Genomic DNA, 27,866 nt, shown 5'->3' on the forward strand with positions numbered 1-27,866 from the left:
AACCGGTGGCAACAATGTTTGAATCCCACCACTGATTCACACTGCAAACAAAGCACAGTGTTAGAAAGATCCAAAAAACATCCCACGAGTACAACCATTAACGAACATCACCCCAAAGTTTTATAAGCCTGTACAGAACCATATGCTACCAACATATAAATATTCTTCCTAACAATTATCAGTATATGCACCTGGAAAGTAAGCCAAAGCTTACTATACTTCTGAGAAATGCTACACAATATTTCATAACCTGGAGGGGTAGCCATGTTGTATGTCCCCTGACACTTAAACTGAACATCAACTCATTCATGGGGAACACCAAAGCCCTCTCTCTGAAATAAATGCATGATGAAGACGTTTTTTAAATATTAACCAGTGAAAATGAGGGAAAAAACAGCGATTTGAACAGACACCACATGCTTCACTGAAAGCGGTTTCTATTGTCACCTATCTTCTTAAACATGGAATCGCCACCTATTAGTATCAGATACTGGAGACGGCACAACAAGGGGAAGGCTGCTGCGGCTGCTACCTGCTTGGGCGCTTCCCAACGGGTTCTAGCCGGTCACCAGATGAAGCAAACCTTTTGTCTACTGTCGAAAAATAAGTTGGCACGTTTTTTAAGGCGAGGGGAAGGCACGCCGGCCCTGCTTCGTGACACCCCCAACCACCCCCCATTTCCAGCCTCCGCTTTTGTGCCACACCCACCCGCCTCCAGCATCTGCCGCAACCCACTCCCTCGTTTTCCCTCGCTCCTTTCCTTCCTTCCTCCCCTGCCCGCCCCAGCTCTCTTCCCACCTTACCGTGCTGGGTGAAGATATTGAAGCCGCTGTCGGCAGCTCGCGGAGCGGCCGTTTCTCGCCTCCGGCTGGCAGGCCTACTCCCGCTGCTATTACTCCCACGAAGCCCTCTGGGTTGAGACTGTGGCTGGGAAAGAGGCAGCAGCTGCTGCTGCTGCTGCTGTTGCGGCGGCGGCGGCGGTGGCGGCTGATGTTGAAGCGCAGCGGCACCCGGCTCGCCGACGCGGCCCACCTGCTGGCCCATCCCCGCTCTCCTCCCGTTCTGGGCCCCCGCCAGAGCCCTCCGTCTCCTCCTCCTGCTCACATTCCGCCCCCTACCCCGCTTTAGAAGCCGCACCCGGCGCTTCCCAGAGCTGCTCTGCCTCGTCCCCCACGCCTCGCCGCCGTTCTCCGGACAGGCCGTCACGGACTCGCCCCCTCACCCCCCACAGCCGCCATCTTAACCACAGAGCTTGGTGGAAAGGACAGAACGACTCCCTCTCGCCCACTCTTCCCACCTCCGGTCCTCCAGGGACGTCGGTAGCTCCTCCTGGCCCCGCCTCGCCTCCGCCTGCAGCACCGCCCTGAATCGCCGAGGGTGGCCCGCCCGTTTCCTTGCACGTCTCGGGTCTTTTCTTTGGCGGCTTCCTTAGAAAGCCGAGAAACGGTACAGTATTTAAGCAAATAAATCAGAAGGCTCAGATGAAATGCTCTCGGGTTAATCTCAGTTTGCAATATCCCACGGTAAATATAGTAACAACATTTTTATTGTGTTCTCTCAAATGTAGGATCGCGAAGTACAATTAATTAATTTTCAAGTGCAGTAATGAATTGTTTGCTGAGAGAAATCTGTCCAGGGCACAGAAATGTTGCAGTTAAGAGGAAATGCCTTAATTGCATTTCAATGGAAAGATTTCGTCCAAACTAGTATAGGTAATACCGGTAGTATTTTTTAAGAAAAGAACGGTCATATGGAATGGAAATGCATAGAGATGGAATGAAATGAAAAGGCTTTTTTCCTCTTTTTGTTCTGTTAAATACTGGTAGTCTCAGTTATCAGCCACAATTGGGACTGGCAACTTGGTTGCTAAGCAGTGCAGTCACAAAGTGGAAAGCTGACTGATGGGTTTAAAATCTTCCTATTCTGTCCTTATGCAAAACATTATCTGGGCACAACTTTTGGTTTTACTTCCACCTTATCCATTAATTCTACATGTCCCAAAATTGATCCCAACTCCTCCCCCACATGGCAATCTTATGACCACAGGACACTGTGATGGTTGTAAATGTGACTGGTTGCAATGTTTTTTAAAAAACAGTCATATTATGAGCAGTCATTAAATGAGGCTGTCAATAAGCAGGACCTATCTATAAAACAATATATAACAAAGAAATGGTGAAACTAGAAAGCTATTTTTTAATGCTAGGGTTCTATAAAGCACCCTAGTGTTTTCCTACACTTTTAAGTATAGATGGTTATTTTAGTTTCTGGTATTTTGAAAAAAGGAAATCTGGCCATCTGCTAAAAGATAAATTGATGGTGATGATGGCAAAGTACCTCAGACTTGTGTCTCATGATGGTTTACAATAAAAAATTAGTACAAAAAACATTAATGAGAATTAAACAATCTTTAAAATCTTTTTTTAAACATTTGATACCAACAAGGAGGGCAGTTTTCTTAGTTCTGGACTGCATTTCAGAGAACGCTGGTGATTCTTGTAAAGGTTTACCTTTGAATCAGTCGTCTGAAGTTGGAACATCATCAACACAGTGATAAAAACAATCTGCTCTCACACGGAGGAAAAAAAACTGCTAAAAATATAGGATGACATCATTGGCCTGACACAGGAAGAATGCAGTTAAACTTGCAAATCAAACCAAGGTGAAAGAGCTGACAAAACTAATTCACAAAAAGCTGAAAAGTGTAAAGGAGATTTTTAGCATCTGTGGAGGCATCAGAAGGGTGTGGTGATTAATGAATACTCTAGTCAATCTTGGAAGCAGTTTCAGGAAAGCCCAGCTGCCCCAGGCCAACCATCACTATTAAGATAAGTTGAGATGGTAAAACAACCACCAGTGGTATAACATTGGATACACTGTTTTGATTTTCTTTTAAGTTGTTACCCACTAGCAGTGTTAGAACAGGAACTAGATAATACAGAACTACCACCTAGAATTGTAGTGTATGTGAAAGCTAAGCCAAGCAAAATGGATGTTTCTGGAGCAATAACAAAGCTGCAGGACAGACCAAGTCATTGTGGAGTTGCTGAATCCTGGGGGAGAAGGTGGCTATAATACTTGATTATATTCATATGTTGTTCTCAGTGATATGGAAAGCAGAATTGACATTTGCTACTGTACCCATGTTTAAAAAGGGTGACACATGACAGCATGAAGACTGTTGCAGAATCAGCTCATCTGTATTGCAATTAGGCAGCATGAAAACTATAGTAGAATCAGCCCCTCTGTACAGTAATTAGAAATGTTCCCATGCAGGTTATCAAGCACATTTAGAGTCAGTGACAGAAGTCTCCACCCAGGAAGACCAATGTGGCTTTAGACTGGGTCATAGTGGTGTGGATCAGATTTTCACTGTAAGGCAAGTAATAGAGGCTAAAGGTTAATGAAGGCAAACTATTGCTATCTTGACTGATTTCAAGAGTGCCTCTGACAGCGTTCATCAGAGGTCAATATAGAAAGTTCTTTGTGATCAGCATTTCCAGCAAAATCATACAAGTTCATTGTTGCCTTTTATGATGGTAGGGTTAAAGTACATGATGACAAAATCAGTCCCTTCACAGTCCAAGCACAACTGAGAAAATAGTTCATACCATAATCCTTATTGTTCGGTGTGCTAGTACATTGGATAATGGAGAAAAGTAGGGGAATGTCATGTGAAGAAGTTCATAATTGCAACATAGGTTGATAACACTGTTTTCATAAAGAAATCAGAACTAAAAGCAAAATAGAGGAAATTGGACTATGGATAAATGTAAAAAAGGGATCAAGGCCATGTTGATCAATGGTACATGAATTAAACTTGTCTTTAGTGGTGAACCAGTAGGTTGATGAGTTCGAGTTCTTAAGTTCTTTGATTTCTGCATCTATAGTTGTGACATCTACTGATAGTGATTCAAGAGATAGTAGTACTCAAGCAGCTTTCACTAGCAAATGGTTGGAAGAAGAAAAACATTAGCCTGAAAATGAAGATTTGAGTATTCAATACAGTCATCATGCTAGTTTTTCTCTAAGCAGTGGAAATATGGACATTGTTTAGGGGCTGTGGAAGCTGGAGGTTTTACACACACACACACACACACACACACACACACCAAGTTCGCAAGTACAAATTCACACACATTTCTCTCCCTCCCACAGAAATAATAGAAACCCGACAAAAATCCCAAGCCTGCATGGTAATACATGGGGAAGAAAAAGAGAGAAACCCACTTTAGGCATTCACAAAGGGTTGATTTACCAGGTATACAGCTTCTCCAAGTTACCAGCTAACCTTCAGAGGCATCTAGGCTATATAATTGCAATTTCTGTATCTGTTGCACTTTTATTCATACTTTTCAGCAGTTTCTGTTCTTATCAGCAAATGTAAAATGAGGGCCTTGTCATCCAACAGGTAATTATTTAGAGAGGGGGGAAAAATCTAAGGTAAACATCGCATTATTAATTATTTAACTTGATTTCCATGTTAAATTAACCAATTTCCAAGGCTTTTATCTGATGAAAGGAAGCTGCAGCTCAAGAAAGCTTAGACCTGATTTTTGTTCTGATTTTAAGTGTCTCAGTAGCATATAATAAAAAATAAAAAAGTAATAAATTCCAAAGGCAACTGGACTTTCTTGTCCAATTGTCTTTTGGAAAAAGCACCTTTGGGACAACCATGAACTGGATGATGGAGAATCTCCATAGACAATTAAATAGCAAGGAAAACAAAATGAAAGCAATCATATACAACTACATTCAGCGGTTCAAATCCTCTTGTTTTTAAGAGATTTCTTTAAAAAGCATTGAGTTACTGAAGTAGCATATATCATTCCTATGAGAGTATATGATGGATGGCTAATGTCACACAGCTAGACAAGTTCATGGCAATTTTATGATTTTATCAGTGTGAAAGCTCAAATAGATGCATTCATTATTTGAAAGTACCTCATTAAAATCTAAATAGGCTTGCAACCTGTTTAGATTTTTATCATTATTATTTGTGCCTTCAAGGCAGTTGTCCCTCCTGGCAACTGGCCGTACAAGTCCAGGCAGTTTTCTTAACAATTTTTTTCAGAAACAGTTTGTCATCTTGCTAGGGCTGATGAGAAGTGACTTGCCCTATGTCACCCAGCTGGCTTTTGTGCCTAAAGCAAGACTAGAACCCATGATCTCCTAGTTTCTAGACCACTGCTTTTAATCAGTACATTCATCTGATTCTCTAGTTAAGATGTTGGCAGTAATAAAATATTTTCACACTAGACATTGCAGAGTTGCCATGGAAATGGTTAATTTCGAGGCAAATATATCACTGTTCCTACATGAAATAGTGGGAAACAGCGAGCTATTATACAGACTCACAATCAATCTGTAAAAAACAGATTTAGAAACAATTCAAGCTACAGGTAGTCCTCAACTTATAACCAAATTGGGACCAGAATTTCCTTTGCTAAGTAAGTTGTTAAATTTTGTGCCCAATTTTACTTTTTTTTTTTTTTTTGGTCACAATTGTTAAGCAAATCACTGTAGCTGTTAAGTTAAGTCTGTCAAACTCACGCTCCTCCCCCCCCCGGCCAGATGCATCACACGTTAGCCATGCCCACATCTGGTTTAGCAAAGGGGGAAAAAGCCATGATACATCATGTGACGACATTGTGATGATGCGAGTTTGACGCTCCTGTGTTAAGTGAATCACATGGTCATTAAGCAAACCTGGCTTCCCCCATTGACTTTGATTGTTGGCTGGGAAGATTGCACATGGTGATCACATGATCCCATCATAAAAACTTGCCAGTTGTCAAGCACCCAAATTTTGAACACGTAACTATGAGGATGCTAAAACGGTCATGTGTGAGTTCTAGTCATAAATCACTTTTTTTCACACAATAGTGGCAAATAGTATGCAAATATCTTAAATGTTTCATTACTAATACTTTTTAAAAAGAAAAGTTAATAGGTCCAAGGAAAGACATGGCTTTGTGTATAACGTCCATAATAGACATCAGTGGTTGAAAATCTTATTTTGGGGAGACAGTGCACAAAATTTTTTATTGCTATTTATTGTACATCAGTATCAGATGCGTCCAAATTCATGCTATTGTCTCTTACAAAAATGCTGAACATTATTTTTCTAGTGCCTATTACTACCATGGATCGATGGCAGAGGTGGTATTCAGCAGGTTCTGACCAGTTCTGGAGAACCGGTACCGGAAATTTTGAGTACTTCGGAGAACTGGCAAATACCGGAGATTTTACAGTATCCTTCCCCTGCCACACTCACCAAACCATGCCCACAGAACTGGTAGTAAAAAAAAAAAATGGAGTCCCACCACTGATCCAAGGTATAGAGAGTTAAAAATCATGCTTCACCCTTCAATAATAGGAACAAAAAAAGAAATACATTTTCAAAAGTATTCCTTGTTATTAAAGAGGACTTCCGGGGAACAAATAGTAAATTGACAACCATAGCAGAATGAAGAGAGGACTGGGTTTTTGCAGTTTCTCTCTGGATAAGAATAAGGATAGGATCTGAGATTGCACACAAATGCTCCATTCAGTTGCTCCTCATAAGAAGACCATGAGATAGCCTACAGTGAGTTTAGAGGCTCGGAAAAAGTTGGAATAGCTATGGTAGCTTGCTTAATCTGTGGTCGGCATTTTTAAGGATACTGGATTCAAATGTTGCTTTTTTAAATCATTTTCAGAAATTGGTTGTTAGCTGTTTTTCAGCTGTTAGAAATCTTTGGATTGAACATTTTTACTGGGTACTCTAATCCTTAGCAAAAGAAGTTTTAAACACAAATTTATTTATTTATTTTGAATACCTAGTTAGGCCCCAACTTATGACTTTGTTTAATGACTGAAGTTTCAACAGTACTGAAAAAAGGGACTTTTGACTAGTCCTCAACTTACAACTGTCACAACCTTTCCGCAATCACATAATCATGATTGGGTGCTTGGCAATCATCATGCATTTATGATGGTTGTAGCATAACAAAGATTTCAGATAAATTTGAAATAGGATTTTGAAATTTATAGTATGCTTGTGGGAAAATATTTTTGTTTTGCATTCTAACAAAAAAAAAATGATAAGATGGGACTTTGAAAGTTGGACACCACAGGGAACTAGAAGGAACTAAAGATTACAATGAAAGCATTGATGGAACAGCATTTAAATTTGATTACTGTAATATAGAATTAAGCAAAGTATTTTAATGTTCAGTATACTAAAGAATATTTTTGAGCAATGGACCCAGAATTTAATTTTAAGAGTGTGTTTCTATGGATAGATTGTGTTTAAAAAAAAGTGTTCTGGAGTAATAAGTTTTACCAGACAAAACTGAAACTGGTCTGAAAGTGGATTTAAAAATTACAGACTACAAGAATGACATTGAAAAATATGTTACTGGATATATAAAAGAAACTGGCTGATATCTTAATAATTGAAACAGATAAATAAATAGCATACTAAGAAAATGACTTGGATAATAAGAAAATGACCTGGATATATTGGATTTACAAAAGGCTTGTTAAAGCTCTGAAGAATTTTGTGAGAAGGGTCAAAGAAAGTTTAGTTTGCATTATTTATTTTATTATTGTAGTAATTTTTAATAAAATTACTATAAAAAATAAAAAGTTAAAACACCATAGTTATTGCAACTCCCATTTGGAATTGAAGTCATCTATAGCTAGCTGTACAAAAACTCCATCTGTCCCAGACTCTTGGTCTGTCTTTCAGAAAAATATCCCCATTTATGCCATTATATTATCTACTCTCCTTATATAGCTGTCAGGTGGACAGGGGGACTATTGAGGATCCTTGAAAAGCAGCATCTTCAAAGGCAGATGGATCCATATTGTATATAAAACAAAAAAAAAAGACTTATTGACAAAAAGCTCTCCTACTTACAAAGGCAGGCTACTGAATTAGGGGTTCCCATCAGAAGTTGCCTAATGAGATCAGCATCCAGAAATTCCTGAATGACTTTTATCTTATGGTTTGGAATTTCAGGAGTGAATGAAGACCATTTGTGACAACACTCATTTGTAGGAGCTGAAAGGAAAATGATTCCTCTGAACTGTACATTTGCCTGTCTGGCATATTTCCTTTGAGAATTGTTTTAAAAAGAAATAAAGCGGAACTAATGTAACAGGAGAAGGTAGGATGAAAACATAGCTGAGGAAACATCTTATGAAAGAAGGTGATGCAACAGGATGTTGATTGCTAGGTACTGAGTGGAACATTATCTATATTTGCCACAAACTCTGAGCTATTTTATGTACTTCAGATTTATGAAATTCTGAAATCCAGAAGACTCCTCCACCAACATCAAAATTAATCACAACTACCTCAGGAAATGAGAACAATGGGCAATGACATAGATTCAGTGAAGGCTCTGTTCTGTCTCAGGTACCCATCTTCCTGAACATCCATTCAGAACTAAGAGATAGCAATTGACTAAAGGTTGTACAGCTAGGTCATGATTACTGTGAGTTCAAATAATGCAATATTTGATTTAGTGGGAATGATGACTTGATACCATAGCATTTAATGCAACCCAAAATTTAGTTAACAAACTTGGCACATGCATAATTACAGTTGGAATTTTAGATGCTGTTAATCTTTGCCTATGCAAAACAGAGAAAAGGAAGATTCCATAAGAGGAAAACAGTACAGGTGGTCCTCATTTATCAAGTACTTTGTTTAGCAACCATGAAAAAATAACTTTACTCATTTATAACCTGTGCATTTCTCAACATATGATTGCCATTATAGTCAATTTGTTGTCCTATATCTGACCGGTTGTTTTTCTCCCCTGCTACCTTGCAAAGCAGAGAGATTAGAGAGGAAGGGATTAGAAGAGTAGATAGGCAAACTGGAGAACAGACAATGAAAGCAAGGCACTAGTGCTGGCAGCTGCCAACTGCACTATGCAAATAGCCTTTTATTCAAGTTAGCAAAAATTCTGTTGACAACTCTGCCGTCAATCCATGCGGCCCTCAGCGTTTTTTTTTTCTTTTTTTTTCTTTTTCTGTTTTTACTTAAAGTCAATCAGGTGGTTGTTCAAAAGTGTTTAAAATGGCATCACTCCTGGAAGAATTGAAGATGAGTCTTAAAAAACAGAAAGAAGATGCAGAAAGGGGAGGAAGATCCTTTGGCATCATATTTGAATTTTTTGAAATGGAGATCCTGAACTATGAAAAGCAAAAGGAAAAGCTTCAAGAGCAAGAAGAAGGGTGGGACAAAGAAGAAGCCATTTTCAATGATTAAATAATGCAAAGTGTGGTAATAAGGGGAAAAAGGGGGAAAGGAGTTAAAAGTTTGAGATCAAAGGGAACAGCCAAAAAGAAAAATAGTCTGAAAAATAAGTATAACAGCAAGGAGAAGCAGAAAAGAAAACTACAGAAGGGAAAATTAGAGAGAGAAGGGTATAAAAAAGGGATGAGAAAAAGGGGGGAAAGATAGAAAGGGAAAGAACTTATGAGGGACAAAAACAGGAAACAAAGAAAAAGGGGAAACGTACTAGGATTAAAGGTATTTGCTCAGCTAGAAAACAGACAATGGTTAAGTTAAAAGTGAGGATTCTGTAAAGGTACAAAAGATAGTGTTATGACAGTAAAATACTGTAATGAGTTAGAAATGAAATAAGTAATCTATGAGATAAAACTGTATTGTTATGTAATGGTATGTTTATTTATAATTAATGCAATAAAGAATTGAGGGAAACATGGCAATTGTTTCTAAAGATTGATAAAATATTGAAAAGAAATGTGAAAGATTTATAAGGAAATTTATACCAGTTATTAAAATGAATTTGAATAATTATTTTGCTTATTAATAATAAATAATTTATAAGATAAAACTGTATGACTATCCGAAGGTATGCTTATTAACAGTGAAGTAAGTAATAATGAAGAAGGGAGGGAAACATTTCAATTGTTCTCAAAGATTGGTAGATATTGAAAAGAAACGTGAAAGATTTACAAGGTTCATACCAGTACTAGAATGATTTTGAAAAGCTATTTTGTTTACTAATGTATGTATATATGTATGTGTGTGTGTGTGTATATATATATATACATATACACACACACACACACACACACACATATATATATATATATATATATATATATATATATATATATATATATATATATATATATAATATATTGCTGTTTTTAGAATTTTTCTTTTACATTTTCAAGGGAAGTACCAAGCAGAATCTGAATGATGAGATCTACATGAAATAAAATAGATATTAGAAATTTGAATGTTATAATTTTGGAATGCACACATTCAATGTTTAATGAGATTTTTTTTTTTTGTTTTTTTTTTTTTTTTTAGAGGGGGGGGTTATTATATAAAAATAAGATAATAAAAAAAAAAAAGGAGAAATATATAGGGGTTTGGGTAGAGATAGTAGGAAGGGGGGGGGGGGGGGGGGGGGGGGGGGGGAGAGTGGGAGTGATTATTTGTATATTTATTTTTATTTTTTTTTTTTTTTTTTGTTTTTTTTTTATTTTTTTGGGAGTCTTTTATTTTTTTTTAATTTTTTTTTTTTTTTTTTTTTTTTATTATTATTTTTAAATTTTAAAAAAAAATTTTTTTTTTTTTTTTTTAAAAAATTTGATTTTTTTTTAGGGTAGGGTAGAATTTTTTGAATTTCAAACTTGTTGACATTTTATCTTGTAATATTGACAATTATGGTTTCAGCCAGATTTACTACATTCAAGCTGCTGCAGATAATTCAGTTTCTAGTGAAACCTACTGTTTAGTCACCTATCAGTAAATTGTTCATTAACAGGAAGTTTCTTCCAAGTAGCATGAAAAGAACCGGAATGAGAGACCTTACTTTGATGTTGGATGACTGAAAATCTGCCAAAGCAGCTTAGAGAACAATTTAAAAAAAAAAAAACCACCTCCATTTTTCTAGTTTACAATCTAAAATTTCTGGCAAAAAGGGAAAGGCTAGAGTTTTTAAAGCAAAGAGTTCTTATTAGAAGCTATTATTTGGAAAGAATTCTGAGAGAACACTAGAAGGAACAAAAGCAGTTGATGGACCTGATGTGCTTCGGTTCTCTCTCCTACAGGCTGATAGTATGTTACACCAGGGGTCCCCAACCACCGGGCCGCCAGTTTGCTGGGCCACCACCATCTTGTTTGACAAGAAAGTGCTTCCGGGTGAGCTTTTCCGGTTGGAAAGCGACATTTGGGTCCTGAAGGAATCCTCACGCCTTTGTTTCATCGAAGGGGGGTGGGTTCAAACGAAACTAAGGCACGAGGATTCTTTCAGCACCCAAGGCAAGGCGAGCCGAGCGACTGTCCCGAAGCGAAGCCCATCGACAAAGGTTCAAAGGAGGAGTTGAAGGTGGCGGGGAGAAGCGGGGGACGGCTGGCTGGCTGGTCACTCGGCTCACCTTGCCTTGTCATGCGTGCTGATGCCGGTACCAGGCCGCGGATCATTTTGTGATGCCGGTACCGGGCCGTGGCACAAAAAAGGTTGGGGGCCACTGTGTTACACAGTTACACACCCTTTGCACACAGGCCACTCAAATCAGACTCAAGTGTATTCATTGATTTCAAGTTTAAATCCCAACATCTTTGATTATTCACCAACAGCAGCATTCCTTTCAGACATTGAAGCAATAGGTGTGACTTTATGTACTATGCAATCCTAACTCAACAAAGCTAAGAGCTGTTCATTGTAAATATATCATAAATTGATCCACTCATTATTAGGAATTGTCACTCCCCAGATGGCTAAGATTTAAGGACTCTTGTGATGGCTACTCTCTGCAAGATGTTTAATTCAAAATGTATTGTAGAAACTAAGGATGGCTGGCTGTGGTGACCTTAACATTTACCTTGAGGTAAGATGGACAGCATATAAATTTTATAAATAACTAATGAATACACTGCCTTTTTCTACACAGATATATGGTAGTGTTTTCAAGATATTTACGAATTAAAACCCATTTTGCCAATTTCACCCATTTTTTGTGAATCTTCCCATCTACAATTTTGTCTCAATGGTGCTTGTGTGTCCTCTCTTAAGCACTTTAAAAGTAGGTGTGATCAAAACTACTTAGGAAGGAAAAAAATGTGTTTACTAGAAAGAGATATATATGGTGTTTACTAGAGATATACAGATTATTCCTAATTTAGAGGGGTTTTTTTTTAACAACTCGGAAAAGACCAAATTAATAAGTATTTGAGGCCAGATGAAGAGAGTGAGATTGTCATGCAAGCTGGGGGCAAAATGATGTAATTCTTTCCAGTCTGTTTTGAATTGGTCAGAGGATCTTAAAGAGGCCCTGCAAGAGCCCAGATCTTTACAACCCCAGCTAGTGTCCCCTGAGCTAACCCTAGCCAAAGTCATGCCCTTTAGATAGGACCAGGAGTAGCAACAGAAGGATGAGGTAAGGTTGATGAATAATACAGTAAGTCCATGTGGTTGGGAGATCCAGTGCAGCCCCATTCTTGTTAACATGCCTAAAACACTTGCTTAAAACACAAATTTAGTTCTTCACAATCCTTATCAGATGATACTGAGGATGTAAACTCCCATTAGAAATGGGACATAATAATTATATCAGAATTTATCTCTTATCAAAAATTTTCTTTCAGAGAATAAGCAGCTCATGTTATTAAAATCTTTATTCACATAATATTTATCTATGCATAGCCTGATCCTTGGGAAATGCAAAACTGAGATTCATTTCCCCTTTTCCCAACAGCTTCTACTCATAACCACTCCAAAAGGCAAGTCTCTGGCAGCTTCAAGGTGAACGTTTTGTTTCAGCTGCCACATGAATAAGTTACTTCTTAATAAATTATTTTTCTTTTTTTAGCAACAGTTCCAGTTCTTCAAATGCAAGATAGCCTACTTGTCTGTTCAAGCACAGGATGTCTCTTCCCCCACTTTCTTTATCCTTAAAATAGCATATAAAGGAAACATGAAGTTATTTGGACTTTCTCAATCAGCAAGATGTTTTCCTCCCTAAACAGCACCTGCCAGGTGCAGGTTCATTGTGATTGCACACTTACCATGCATCTACAAAAAACTCAGCTACTGACATGATTGGGTGGTATTTGATAAAAAGTCTGAAGCTGGTGACCTTCATAATAGCAACTATTAACCATTATCAAGTTACTGTTATTGTAATTTGAGACATGATGTAGCTGAATCAGCCTGACAAAAATCAACCTACGTTGAAAAATCTTTTTGTTAAAGTAGGCATAACATTATCAATAGGATTTAGCATTAAGCAAACCTATAGTTTAGGCAACCATCTTAAGACTATTACTGGCACAGTAATTAAAAATGCTGTAGTGTAATTAAAATTATCGAAACAGATGCAAACACAATGCTACTTTTTGTATCTATCGACATTAGGGTCTATTTCCAAAAAAGGAAGCATGTCCAAACTAATTTTAAAAACTATTATAATTAACTGATAAACATCTGGACCTTGTCTTTAAATTCCTGTTAAGTGACATCCAGGATATAGCTATCAGAAACATTAACTATCATAGAAAATCTCTGAGGTTTCCAATACAAGTTGGTGAACAATAGTTCAGGGCATTAAACATTGGAGTGAACATACAGAACTCTTTTCCACACATTTCCCTCCAATATCTTTGGCAGGACTATCAGGTGCATGAATCAAAAATCAAGATACATAAATTTCCTGAAGCTAGAAACACAAATTACAATTCCGGCTAATGGTCACAAAGCCATGGAATCACAACTTGGATCAAACAGAAAGAAAAGATATGCATCTAAAAATATTTTTAGTTCAGCTCAGGCCTTGAAAATGGCAGACTATCCTGAATACCTGACAGCCTAGCACCCGCCACTGCCTTACAGTAGTGGATAAAACACTGTTTTCCTTCCGCAAGCATTCGTCACATCTTCTTAGATTTTTAGTTTAGATCAGAAGTTTAGCAACAAATCTCATTTGTTTTTTGTTTTTTTGAAATCTACAGCACTGACAGGACATAAAGTACTGGCTCAAGCTCCACTTTTTAGGAGAACTGTTGGGTTCAAGACAGCAAGAACCTTTACATTTGAGAACATAACGATTTGCACAAAAATCTCTGGTTAGGACTTCGCAGCATTGTGCAGGCCTGAGTAATTTTAGCCTTGTAGATGGACAAGAGGTTTCAACAGTATTCTAAAACAGTCCTTCAACAGTTTTGTATTTAACAGAACACCGAACACAATTATACATTCCCTTATGAAGTCCTTTAGAAAATTTCAGCAATAGATGCATGGATGTATTTCGATCAGGAGAGGCAGTAAATCTCTTCAATATCACATCTGCCCTACCCCTCCATCACTCTTTTTTTTTTTTTAAATGGCCAGAATGGATGCCTAGATAGTGTATTCTTTAAAACCCCGAATAAGACTAAAATACTAAGATTGTACTTGGAATCGGTTAGGAGAATAAGATCTTTTCTGGACCAAGCATGTATTCGTGTCCCAATACCCATCTCGTCACAGGCAATCCCAGGAGAGCTCTCAGTGCAACATCCACTGCCAGCAATGGAATCCAAAAAGAAGATACAGGGCTACCCGAGAGGAACTTTCTTGTCTTCAACAGAGTTTCAAACTACAATTGTTTCTCTTCTGATGCAGAAATCCTGTCATTTAATTCCAGTTTATCCTGCCCATTACCATGCAGAACCAGTTGTGCTGTTTTCTATTTATTACTTTAAAAAATAATCCCCATCAGTTTCTCTTAAAGCTACAAATGGGAAAGTGTCATTCTATCTTCCACCAATACAATGTCTGGCCCAAATTGATCTGTACATTGCTTTATTGTAGCCAAGATATTCAGAAGTCGTAGGTCCAGGGCATCCATATGGGAGGCAGACAGCACAGGTGCAATAGGGTCATGAGACATAGCAGTTTTTAAGGCAGATTTCAAGACTCCATTCTTTATATAGTTCAACCTGTTCCATGTAGAAACTCTGATACTGCAAAAGAAAAACATGGGAGTGTAACAAACCTGAGTTTATCCTGAAAGTCCAAATCGTCAGAAGTTTTCCCAAAGTATTTTCAATACTTTTAAGCTTTTTAACTAATGGAATGTTATTTCTTAATTGTATTATATAAATGCCACTACACTGAAATACACATTGAAATAAACACAGTATATCACAATTTACAACATTACAATGAAGAAGTCTTCCCCCCAAAAAATTATCGCAGGATTTTCTTATTCAGAGCTATGAACTACAGTGACATTACCGAAAAAAATTTTTAAAGTACAATTTATACACCTATATTTAATCAAAAGTAACATTCTCACATTACTCCCAGGGAAGTGGGAATAGATGAGAATCTAAGTGGGAAGTTGCATACGAAATCAATTAGCTACCCTGGATATGAACTATTAAGTCTAGTATTTTGTAAAGCCGTTGCAAAACTATGAATATAAAGAATGATATTGTGGATATTAACAGAAGTTTTACTTTTTCCAACAAAGGAAATCTCTGTCATCCTCAGTTCATGACATGACCTGCAAGCTTTTGTTCCTGTATCCTTGAAATAATTTTCCTTTACAAGGACCCGAGAACTTAATTATTACATGCATTATAAGAAAAGCAGCTGCAAGCCAGCAAAATCCTGATACCTGAAAATGTTGACACTTTCTCAACAAAAAAGTTGCAAAGGTTGGAGGGAATGAATTTCTCCAGCATTAATTTTAATGCTAGCCTTCTCTTTCTTTAAATGGCTAGTTGTTCCAAAAGTTTAGAGAATGATACGTTAACACATAGGCTCTCATTTAGATTCTAAAAACATGTAATTGTGTATTTATCATTCTAAAATATTTTCTTAAATTCTGAAGTTGCCTTGGACTAATCATCAAACAAAAGAACTCAAGCACATTAAATACTATCAATATTGCTTTTAAGATAATATTCAAATAAGTCGATAACTCTTTATTTTTTACTCACATGCAGCACTGATAAAGAGGTGCAAGAATGCTTCTCTCATCCAGGGAAGGATTTCCAAAACTGAAAAACAGATACAAAATGGGGGAGGGGTAATTTCACTCTGGAAAAGTCTGCACTCCATAGTCATTCTTTCCCATAAATAAGAATTTGAAACATATAAGGAATTCCTGATATTTCAGTTAGCTTTCAAACCAGGTCAAACTTTTGGACAACCTTAACACTGCAAGCAATTATGATAAACCAATTGTAATCTAGTAGCAATTATTTTACTGAAGGAACTTGCATGCCAGGTAACACTTTCCCTACCTTTTGGCATTGTCAAGTAGAATAAGCATACTGGCCCCTTCATCATCCTGAAAACTTTCATAATGGTGTCGGTCAGCATTCCCAATCAGATAATCAAATATGGCTGTATCAATGATGTCAAGAAGCCGTGGGCCTGAATCATAGGGTGAGGTCTTCTTTACAGCATCACAGTAACTCTCATCATATTCCCATCTGAAAGCAGAAACAGAAAACTCAACCAAGCACTGTTGATCTAAGATTTATAGTACAATTATGTAACTTCCAAGGGTCAAAAGGGAAGATTGGAAAAAAGAATTGGAAAAAAGAACTGCTGTTAAATTTAAAATAAAATCATCTCAAAATCTGTTTCGTAAAAGACCATAGCAAAAAATTTGCAAAATTGTCTCTTCTTCATTTTCAGCTTTATTTTCTCTTTTAACATAAATATTTCTTCACTTATTTTCACCTTTTAATTTGGTCATAATGATTGGCAAAATGGATATTCAGGAAAACAATGCAAAACAAGAAAGGATGATCAAATTGGAAGACTGATTTTTGATGTAAGCAGACTTAAAACTGATCCAAACCAATACACAGATTGGAATTCATTAAGTACTGCATGTCACACTTCAACTCATGGACTAATGCAGAATGAAACTGACACAAATTTGAAACAAATTGATTTGTCCTTTCCTAACACAATAGTGTGTGTGCTTTTCATAAACGTAGCTAACTCTATTGGCAGAATTACTGCTGTTGAAAACTGTCTTTGAAAACGGATTTAGGGATTTTCAAGCAGATAAAACACATCTCAAAATCCAGGCCCAGTCTTATATCATGCCAGCCCAATAAACCTAAAAAATGTTTTTAGAAAAGGCAAAGGTTAATAAAAGAAAAAACAAAAAAGGACCTTCATTTCTCATTCATCTTTGAAATCTTTTGTCTCCTAGTTTCTCAGTGTGACTTCATTCTTCCGTATAAAAGGAACTGATTTTTAACGATTAGCTAGGTACAACATATATGATCAGTCCAGCAATTTAAGGTTGATAAGAGTACCTCCTCTTGCCTCTATAATTGTAGTCCATTCTCTGGATTGACCAACTGCAATAGCAAAGAGGTGACTGCCGTGAACTTCATACCTGGCTAACTTGCCCTCCCGGTATGTTCTGCCCCATGGATGCCGATGTTTCTGAAGAGGCCATGCATCTGGCAGCCAAAGAGTAAGTGATCCTTCCATGGAATCTCCTTCAGCACAGGCTGGTTCTGTTTCCCGGCAGTAATAGCACTTCCCATAGAAACAAGTATTATTACCTGGAAAGCAAGCGAACATTAGAACAAAGCAGCTAACTTAGGCCTAAATTAAATCCTGATGCTACTTATTTAACACTTCTAGTTTCTAAGAACTTGGACCAGTTAAGAAACCATCAGTTCTAAAAAGGCTGATTTGATGATTTTCATCATCTGTTGTTGCCTCCCTGAAAGTAATGTTTAATTGATGAGGGTTGTTTATTTCTAAAGAGAGTTGGATTGTACGGTAATTTTATCTTGCAGTCCCCGGTTCTTTCACTAGTTTGGAAACAGGCTTCAAGTAAACAAGGAAGCACCTTTCAATGCTGATAACTAAAAATCTGGCCATATGCAACAGCATGTATTTAACTGAGATATGCATATTTCAGAAAAATTATCTGCTGTGGCATTTGGCCCAAAAATGGTATATTTTCATATTCAAAAGCAGTCATGTCAAAATTTAAACAGTCTTCTCTTACTGTTGAAATAATTGAGCAAAGGCTAATTGCAAGTAGTCTTCAACTTACAACAAAAGGGACTAGAAAATTTGTCATTAAGTGAGGCATCATGTGACCACACATTATTTTACAATCTTTTTTGCTACAGTCATTAAACAAATCACAATGGCCATTAAGCAAGATGGGACTACAACTTACGGCTTTCCTTGCCAGTTTCCCCATGAACTTTGCTTGTTGGAAGCTGGCTGGGAAAGTTGCAAATGGCAATCACTTGTCCCCAGTATGATGCAAATGTCAAAAATGTGAGAGTTTCCAAGCACCTGACTCGTTAAGCGAGGCATCATGTGACCGTGAGAATCTTGTGATGGTTATTAATGCAAGGGCCATTGTGCTTGGTCATAGGTCAATGTTTTTCAGTTGTTAAACGAACGGACATGTCAAGGACTGCTTGTACTCTGATACAAATATCAGAGGAAGTATTAACATGTCAAATACTCAACCTCAATGGAAGTTTTATTCAGGAATCAAAGTAATCTGTGTGTCCTGATTTACTTGTGATTTTCCACTTTTGAGATGAGAAGTGTATTTTCACATTGTCCTTACCAGGGCTAAGGGGCATGTGGTGTTCTGTCAAGACTGATGTTAGTCTCAAATTGGAATTTGCAATCTAAATGTGTGAATTCTATATCATTACTAGCTCTAATATTGGTACAGATTCTGTATCATTATTAATACTGAAAAAAAGAGATAATTTGTACATATGAGAGGGAACTATTGAGTTAAGAGTATGATCTCTAGTGAGTGTTCTTCAAACTGTATTTTCCCAAGGATCTAGGAATGTTGTAAGAGACTGGGCCTGCAGAATTTGTTTTTTTAACCTACCTAAAGTCATGAAAGTACTAAGCAATTGTTCTGTGGCAACAGGCTTGATCTCTGTGCGGAGGTTCACGAATCTACCAACTACAAGCGGGGCCCGCCGGAAGCCTAAGATTCTGTTTGAACGAGAAAGAAAATGAAACAAGATATGAATTCATATAACACAATAGAGTATAGCTATGAAGTCTGTAGGAATCATTCAGTAAGTATCCTCAAAGGTTTAACATTCCTGAAATGTTAAAAGTAATTTTAAATATAACTTCTTAGTAATATCTATGTTTTTGTTTTATTTTGCACTGCAACTTATAATAATTTTTATTCCTCTCTTTTGGGTTCTATAAATTTACTGAATTAGAAATTGAGGTTAATACAAATTTTTGGCTTCTTTGAACTGTGATCTTATTCATGTGCCAGACTTCTGGGTGTACTTGGCTCATAAAAAAAGATCTGCCAGACATGCAACCTTTTAGGCTTGGATTGGGTTTAGGCTGTCTGTTTATTAATTGTTGTAAATCATCAAAGTGATGGCAGCTCACCTGCTTCTGAAATATATGGAAAATGTAACAATATTGAAGGACCAATAGTTCTTAAATTGAAACACCAGAGATTTTCATAAGGCTGACCATAATAAATATTGGACTTGATTTAAATTTAAATTCATTGGTGAAGAATATGTCAGATTGCTAATCTGTACTCTACTGATAATTTGTACTGAAAGACCTGAACAGATTGCCAACTTTTGGTGGGCTCAATTTAAGAATGTAGGCATTAACTGTTAAGGGATTATCTTGAAATAAACCTGCTGAGCATCGCCCCCCTAAAGATGCTCTCACTATTTGAGTTGGCCCTGAACTCAAAGGATTGGACCTTTTCCCATGGAATTTACTCTCTTGAAATTACATTCTACCCCCTATTTCAGCAGAAGAATCACCTTTTCTTTTTAGGTAGGCCTTTTTAAGTTTAAATTGGTTTACAGTTTATATTATCTGATTTTATAAAAGTTTAATTCTTTATGTTTTGTCTGTTACTGTTAGTGTATTATCCTTGTACAGGGACATGCTAATCTTCCCTGTGCCAATTTGGCTATGTGCTGCCAAAGTGAGCACATTTTATTTTGTAGCCACTTTAAATGCCCTTTGGATAGAAAGGTGAGGTATAAATTGAATGAGTAAGCAAGGTAAATTGTATCAAAGTATCAAAATTTTACCTGTCTAGATGGAAGGCTGCCACTTCTGCATTATGTCTGTCATAGCCAGCATATGGCTCTCCTTCTATTACATACTCTCTGGGATATCTACAAATTATGAAAAGTGATTAAATGACAAATGGATTTTATTTCAGATTACAGAAGAATCTCCAGTAAACAAACACTCTTTTTCATCCTAATGTAGCAATGAGAAAAAAGGTAACTCTGAAGAACTTTTCTCAGTGCCAAGTCTTTTAGCAATTAGTTGTACTGCCATATATAAAAGGAAATATATCAGAAACACTTCCATACCAGAAGCTCAGGGATGTTTCTTACTTAGAAGGAATGGTATGGGTGTTCAGCAAACATCTATTAATTATCCTGATCTTAACTACATATCTCTTCTATTAGGGAACGATGATCAGGCACTCCTGTTTGGAAAAACCTAATGCAAATTACTTGCTAAGGTATACTATAATTTATTAGTGTATTGTGTGAATGATTTGATGAAAAGTATGAGTGAAAACTTTATGACTTATGCACAAACTACAACTTCGTTCAAATTCCGCCATTAAGCTGTTATTAGCCATTAAGAGATAACAAAAATAGTACACATTATATTATCTGTCACTGAAGAAGCACTTTACCTCTTAGGTTTGAAGACTACTTTCTGTCCACCTTCCAGCACAAGTAGTGCTTTCAACTGGGTGCCCTTATAGCCCACATCTGCTTTGATGATCTTCTTGGTAGCCATAGCATGCATCACCGCCCCCAATTCTGGCGTTTCCTCCGGGTACACTTCACGTGGCACCACCCACTGGGCTGCAATCTCCCAAGGAGACTGCAGTGTGTGATCAAGTCGTGGGTCTAATTCAATCCGTAGACTTGTCATCATGCGATGGAAGGCGCGCTGGTCCTCACGGTTGGCTGCTGATGTATCCAAGTTGTCTATGAGGAAAACCTTTGTGAAAATAAAGATGACGAGTAGAATTGCCAGAAGAACCACACGTTGCTTCAACTTCATGATGATTAGTAGTCCTTTTCTGGTGACTTATTAAAAGCTACAGGAAATCTTTCACAAAACAAGATGATAAGCAGTGCAGTTCCTGATTAATTTTATTCATTATCTTCAATCCAAACGATCCACTGTTGCAACTACATCTTCTGGTACTCCTGTAATTAAAGTACAATTCAATTTTGTACCATTAGTAAATTCAGCAGGTGTCTCTTGAACAGAAGTTGCTGATTTTATATGTTACAATTTACTTAAAAACAATTTATTTCAATGGGGTTACCCATAAGTTAGCCTAATTCTAAGACATACTTTTCAAATCAGGACTTATTGAAAAGTAGTTCCTCCCCCAGACGGATTTTCAGAAAATGAATGTGTAACACTAAATATATACAGCTGACTGACTTTAACCCCAATTTTTATAAAGATACCATTTGTTTCCACTTTTCTCAGAACATAGGAAGGCTATTATTTTGTTTCCAACTAGGCAGAGAGCTATATAAGGCATATTTCAAATACCAGTCTTGTGCCAGCTCATGATGTAGATTAGCCACCTTACTTTGGAGATATTCATGGCAGTATAAAACACTTGAATTAACTACTACATTAAGATACATCGGAATGGATTATTTGTACTTTCTGAAGGTTCAAATACCTCAGCATGAGTTTTTCATGCTCCAAGGTTAGCACTGTCAGGCAATAGTTCTAACTTTTTTCTATAGAAACAAACCATGGTTATTCAAACCAAGATTTAATGCAATGTGTGAACTCAATGACAAACTTTTTTAAAAATGTGATAATTATATACCAGATAGTTTGTGCAAGAATATTGTTTGTTTCTATTACCTGGAATTGCTCCATTCACATTTTTTGTGTTTTCCCTTTCAACACTTTCAAATATGGTTTGATTCATAGTAAATGAAGTTATACATATTCTCATTTATCATCTCTATATCCTCCATTCTCCCAATAGTCATTACAATTTTAAATTGCATGTCCCATATAGCATCTTTTATTTATTGAATTCCATTTATAATCTGCACCTTCTCTAATCAGCTCAGAGCAGTTTTTAATGGCTGTCAGCAATTTTCAGGAATAGACCTGATCAGGTATTCTGCAAAATACCATGTACATTAAAAACATTACATTTATAATAGATTTTATACAGAACAGTAGTTGAAGGCAAATGGTAAAACATACTCCCTGCAGCAACAGCAAAGTACCTGCAAAATAGAGTATTTGTTTTAATGGAGTAATATACTATTTTCCATGAGCTCCTGAGAATGTTTTATAATGCATCTCTTCTACAATTCTAATTTAACAGTATTTCTCCTACTAGAATCTCATCATAGTAAAACATGTTTAATTCTGCACATTTTATTAGATATTTTTTCACTTGCTAGAATTATAATGGAAGAGATATGCATTCTACAACTAAAGGAGCAATGTAACCAGTTCTTTCCTAGACTGGAGAAAAAAACTGTGCTAGTACTGTACAAACTCCAAAGTTTGAAAAAGAAGCAATTCCTTCTTCCAATATTTTATAATATTGAACAAAAGCTGTATCCTAAGTTAATAGAATATAATGCATAATTTTAAAAATTGTATAGCACTGGCCTCAGTTTGCAAGATTTTAACTTCCTGATAATTTACTAGCAGATAAATGCTGGCAGGTTCTAGTAACAGTAAATTTTGTGACCTAAAATCTAGATGTAAATTCCAAAAACAAAATCCCTGTTCCTTCCTGTAAACTTTCATTTTATAAGAATGTTCAGAAAATTACAAGCAAAATTGGCTGCTGTTTTAGTAATAGGTAGACTAACACAGTAGAACTAATGTAATTAAAATGGTATTGGGAAGAAATGAGAAAAAAAACACCTTTGAAACATGTTGTGTCTGACAGACTGTGAAGACCACGGAAATGGAAAATGACAGACAGATGGTATCTATCTTACGCTTGCTACATCCTCCCTTGGATGTTAATGGCTTAAGACATGCATTTATTATTCATATTAAACTACAGCAACACAATAATGTATTTTACATTCAGTTTTTCCAAGACATTAAGAACTACTGCTGAATCTCTTAACACTGATTATCTATCAGTTAAACCATCTACCATAATAATGGTTGTATTCTCCAATGTGACTGTTATGAACCAAGCAGGAATGGGTGTGGAGGTGTGTGTGTATACATATAAATTGTGTGTGTGTGCATATATATGTACTATACACTGAAAAACTGTATGAGATTTATTTCTGATTAAGCCAGTAGTATGGCATGTATGATATTTGATTATTGAGGAATGCTATGAATGGTTGAGAAAGAAATAGGTATGTGAGACATAGTGATCAGGAATAAAAAAGTATTATATGATAATACTTTTTATATGAAACTGAACTTATGAAAGATTTAGGAAACCCACAAGCAGTATGTAAATTCCAAAGTTTTAATTAAGGGAATGTCATTTTAGAAGGTATTATAGAAAATCTGAATGATGAAATCATTCATGCAAATGACTGTAATTAGAATTAGTATGTTTGTTCTCCCAAAACTAATTGGTACAAATATTTGGGATACATTATTTGATGGGGGGGGGGGAATAGCAGTTTTAAGAGGTCTGAATATAACATTGCACATACTTTCATTAAAAAATTCTAAAGCTATGTAATAAAATACTACAGCTTTAGCTACTTTTCACATCTCAGTATTTAAGAATGGTAACCTACAGACAAGCATAACATTTTAAAACTGTCCAATCTGCCTGAAAAGGAAAAAAAATATCTCCAAAAACGTTCCAGCCTATGGCTTTTTTCATAGAGATAAAAAAGGTTATTTTCTTGCTCGATCAGCAATACAGCCTTTATTTCACCAAATCATGCAGCTATTTTTTTCTTTACATACCTATATAAACCCTGTTCAAATTTTTCTTTGAAAATTCCCCTTTGAAAAGAAACACTGATCCGGCTTATGATTATTTATAGTGCCTCAGCATCTGTATTAATTCACTTCTCTACCATATGCACTCAAAGCATCTTATTTCTGTATTTCCATGATGAGATAAAATAACTGCCCACTTGGTAAAAAAAAACATACACTTGTATATAAAACCTCTAAAAAAATCTATTACTGTACACTTGATATTGATCAGTTAATGTCTGAATGGACCCTGCTGAAAAATATCAGGATTTTAACCAATTATTGTTGCAATCATTTCATGCTGCAGATATCAAGAGATAAAGAGGTATAGAGAACTAGAACTAAAAACTGAGAGACAAAAGTGAAAATCGAGAAATAGCTATGATTAAAAATCCATATAGTGGATTCAGAATTTATTCCAAATATATTCACTTTAGACCAAAAGATTAATTTTCCAATTACAAAATACATAACTACATCAGATCAGAAATTCTTACGTATCTATCCAGGGAGCCAAAAGTATTTGCTACCATTTAAATTAAAAATTAAATGTGTTAAATTCAATAAACTTATTATTAAATTTATTTAATTTTTGTAACATTGCAGAATTTTATGACAAAACATTAACTTGCTCTCAAATAAAAGCAAATTGTTTCAAGGAATTGGTTGATTTTGCAGTGCATAAATCACCATCACACCCTATGCCAAACAGATTGGGCTAGAATGCATGAATAACATTGCTTATTACATTCAAAATATTACACAATACAGCCCCATAGTAGCCCTACAAACTTATAGCAGTCATTTTATAAATTTAAAATTGTATTTACCATGACCACTCAAAATTTCCACATCTTATTTTTTCCCCAATTCTATTCAGGATTATAATTACCATAGCAGTTCTGTATCTTATATACAGGTATAAGTGTTAGAATCTGGCTTCAAGCTCTCAAGATCTCCAGGGGCCTCTCCACCTGAGATCAGGTGTTTGGACAAAGGCACCCCCTCCCTGGAGCTCAGCAGACTTCCACCTTTTAAGCACCAAAGGGAGATTTCTAGGTACCCTAGATAACTGATACAATTAACGATCTATCCGGGACATGCAAGGCATGCCTGGGCTGTACTTCCTCTTATCTGCTTCTCCGGAATATTCAATTTTGAAAACGAAAAGAAAAGAAAAGAAAAGAAAAGAAAAGAAATCACCCCAGAGGAAAAGAGTAAAGAATACCTTCGGTTTCCCACGGAACAGCAGCAACGCGTGGAGCCCTCCCTGCACTCAATGTGGTAAAGATGCATTCCCTATCTATAGGTGGGGTCCTTAATACTTTGTTTGGTATCAGACCTTGCCCAAAGATGGTTCAGATGTGCCCCCCTCCAGATGCACGCTTACATACAGGCTTGCACGCTCCCACAAACACACGCACCCTCTCTCTCTCTCTCACACACACACACACCAGCGCTCCGCCCCGGAGATCCCCTTCCTTGAAGGCATCAGCGAAGAGGGGAACCCCCCCCCCCCACACACGTACGCGCACCCGATATTCTTCGCATTTCTCTTCTTCTTTCCCATAGATACTGTACCTTCTTTGCTTCTGTCCCACTGCCCGGTCTGCGGATCCTGCCATGGAAAACCGGGCCCAACAACTCCTCCGCCGGCTTGCGCATTTGCTTGCGCGCTTTTCCCAGCCGCCCCCCGCCCCACACGCATACCACCTGCCCCCGCCCGCCTTCTCCTTACCCAGCCAACGGGCGCCAACGCGCCATCGCTGTTTCCCAAGGCCGCCCGACAGGCCGGCGATCCTCCGCCGCGAGCCCTGGTAAGCCTCTTCGCCTACGGGCACCCGACCCACCCACCGCTTCTCGCGGCTCTCCTCCCGCCAGCCAATGGGCGCGCTGGGAAAAGACCCCGCCCGCTGCCAAACCGCCCACTCCGAGCCGAGCCAAGCGCGTGTTTATTCTCGCGCTAAGACTCGAAACACCGTCGTCCCCCAAAGAGCGCCCGGAGGAGCCGCCGGCTGCCCCAGCTCCACCAATGGCGGATCGCCGATACTTGATCCCGCTGCTTTCTTCCTTGTTCGGTAGCCAATAGCAAAACACGCTTTAGCTAAGACGCCGGGCCTTTCTCCGTCTGTCTGGTGGGCGGGATGTTGCCAGCTTGTCTTTTAACTCTCGCGTTCCTGTGAAGGGATAGGCGGGCGGGGAGTCGTCAGTGAAAAAAAATAAATTAAACGTATGGAACGGGTCGTTTGTACGACAGCTAGTAAAGACAGTATAGGAACCGTCTCGTAGGAGTTTTATATGTTTAATGCTGGGCCCGTGATCAGTTTGGAGCAGTGCGATTAAAATAAAAGAACTGAAAAAGAGGCGGCGACGGACTCCCCACCACCACCGCGTTCAATTTAATGCTCCTAAGCGAAAGCTAGGGGCGAAATGCGCTCTTGGAAGCCTTCTTTCTCTACCCCACCATCATCATACCTCCATCAAGACCTGTGGAGTTGATCCCCATTGGCATTACCTGACAGTCCCACTCTCTGTGACGTTTGATTTGTCGGCTGGGAGGCTGAAGTGAAGGCGAATGCCACACGGTAGTGGACTTGCCTTTTGGGTACACTAGTAGTACTGACTCCGATTTATTGCCCCGAGCAAAAGTACAGCAACACTCCTCCTTGGACAAATATTAAGCAATATACGCGAGTGTCTTGTCCTGTAAAAGCAGGTTGGCAACGTTTTTAGATGCCAACAGTTCACCTGATCGGGATCTGTAATGGATGCCCGTTTGCAAGCTGTGTTTCGAAGTCCTGTCCGTGGTTAACCATGGTTCCCTCAACGCAGTGGGTTATCATAGTGTATTAAAACTCGGAGGCTCATTTAGACTAAAATATGGCTGGCGGGTTGTGGTTAAATTGCGTTTGTCTTGCGGTCATGGGCTTGTCCCTCTCTTTCCCAGTGTTCTACCGCAGATCATTGCCCCCCTTCCTTAAAATTCCTGCTTTTCAGGGTACTAATATGGGCATGGACATCTTCACAAAGAGAAGAACCTCTCCTCTGAAGTAATTCGTCAGTACAGGGTGACAAAAAAAAAAAACCTGGATGGAAATGAGGTTAATGCATCATTGTAGTTCTCAGGTGTAGAGCCCTACAAGCAAGGGCAATAGATGAACCGGACTACACTGGCTACTGGCCAACCTTTCTTTCAAGAAGGTTGTCACAAAACTGACAGATAATTCTTTTTTTTTTAAAAAAAATCTATTGAAAATTTTTACAATGCTAAAAGTAATACAAAGTAAAAGAGAATAGAAAAGAAATATGAAGCGCAAAGAAAAAGGCAAATAAAGAGAAGCTGAGAGAAAAGAACTAATAGAAAAAAATACTTAAGGAAGCAACCAATCTTCACTTGCAACAAGTGCAACCAAATTAATTATTTCCCACCCCATGCAGTTAAATACATAATTCACCTTTTCTCATACCCACCCCTATTTGTCCAATCACGAATCTGCAGGATGTAATAACAATTTTATAATCCATAGTTTTCTCATTTTCCAATATTTCTCTCATTTGAGATTTCCTCTTCCACATCATTAAAACGTTTAACTTCTTTAAAATGTTCAAGAAATACACCAGCAAGTGCAGAAATTATTGCTGAGAACGTAGTTATAAGTTTCTTCCCAGTTCTTCCAAGAGCATTTGAAATGTCTTAAGCATCTTTCCTTTATCTTGCAAGTTTTGCTGTACTTTTATTTATTTATTTGTATCCCATCAATTTTTTCCTTATAGATTAAATTATTCACATTCCTATGAAAATGTTTTGTTTCATTTAGTCAGTCTCAAAAAGCTCTTAACAAAAGTCGGTAATATTCTGAATCTGTTTAAATCTTT

The 27,866-nt window shown here is 37.5% G+C and overlaps 2 protein-coding genes, 1 long non-coding RNA gene and 1 pseudogene across 4 annotated transcripts in view; 1 reads left to right on the top strand and 3 right to left on the bottom strand.

Annotated features, from left to right (window-relative positions):
• ABL2 (ABL proto-oncogene 2, non-receptor tyrosine kinase) overlaps positions 1–1,310 on the bottom strand; it is a 68,133-nt gene extending 66,823 nt beyond the window's left edge. Inside the window, exon 1 of the mRNA XM_026703311.2 lies at positions 804–1,310. Coding sequence (XP_026559096.2) covers positions 804–1,044 — 241 coding nt within the window. The 5' untranslated portion in view covers positions 1,045–1,310. The remainder of the gene's footprint in view (positions 1–803) is intronic.
• LOC148126230 (uncharacterized) lies at positions 1,310–25,664 on the top strand. Of its 2 annotated transcripts, XR_015743011.1 has the most exons (5): positions 1,310–1,446; positions 17,333–17,472; positions 18,922–19,075; positions 20,714–21,226; positions 25,563–25,664. It is a non-coding gene; the product is annotated as an uncharacterized LOC148126230 (long non-coding RNA). The 2 variants fall into 2 exon arrangements; XR_015743010.1 differs by lacking the exon at positions 25,563–25,664 and having other exon boundaries at positions 20,714–21,694.
• On the bottom strand, positions 12,641–21,083 carry FAM20B (FAM20B glycosaminoglycan xylosylkinase). Its single transcript, XM_026703315.2, has 7 exons — positions 20,707–21,083; positions 20,081–20,167; positions 18,880–18,989; positions 17,392–17,563; positions 16,274–16,465; positions 15,968–16,027; positions 12,641–14,983 (listed from the first exon to the last, which is right to left on the bottom strand). The coding sequence occupies exons 1-7, from the start codon at positions 21,081–21,083 to the stop codon at positions 14,752–14,754; spliced, it is 1,230 nt and encodes a 409-aa protein (XP_026559100.1). The 3' UTR covers positions 12,641–14,751.
• Positions 19,880–19,979, bottom strand: LOC148126231 (U6 spliceosomal RNA; annotated as a pseudogene).
• Positions 25,665–27,866: the final 2,202 nt, after the last annotated feature.

Source organism: Pseudonaja textilis, chromosome 3 (genome assembly GCF_049901715.1).
Source record: "Pseudonaja textilis isolate UNSWEBS1 chromosome 3, rPseTex1.2, whole genome shotgun sequence".
NCBI classification, from domain to species: domain Eukaryota; kingdom Metazoa; phylum Chordata; class Lepidosauria; order Squamata; family Elapidae; genus Pseudonaja; species Pseudonaja textilis.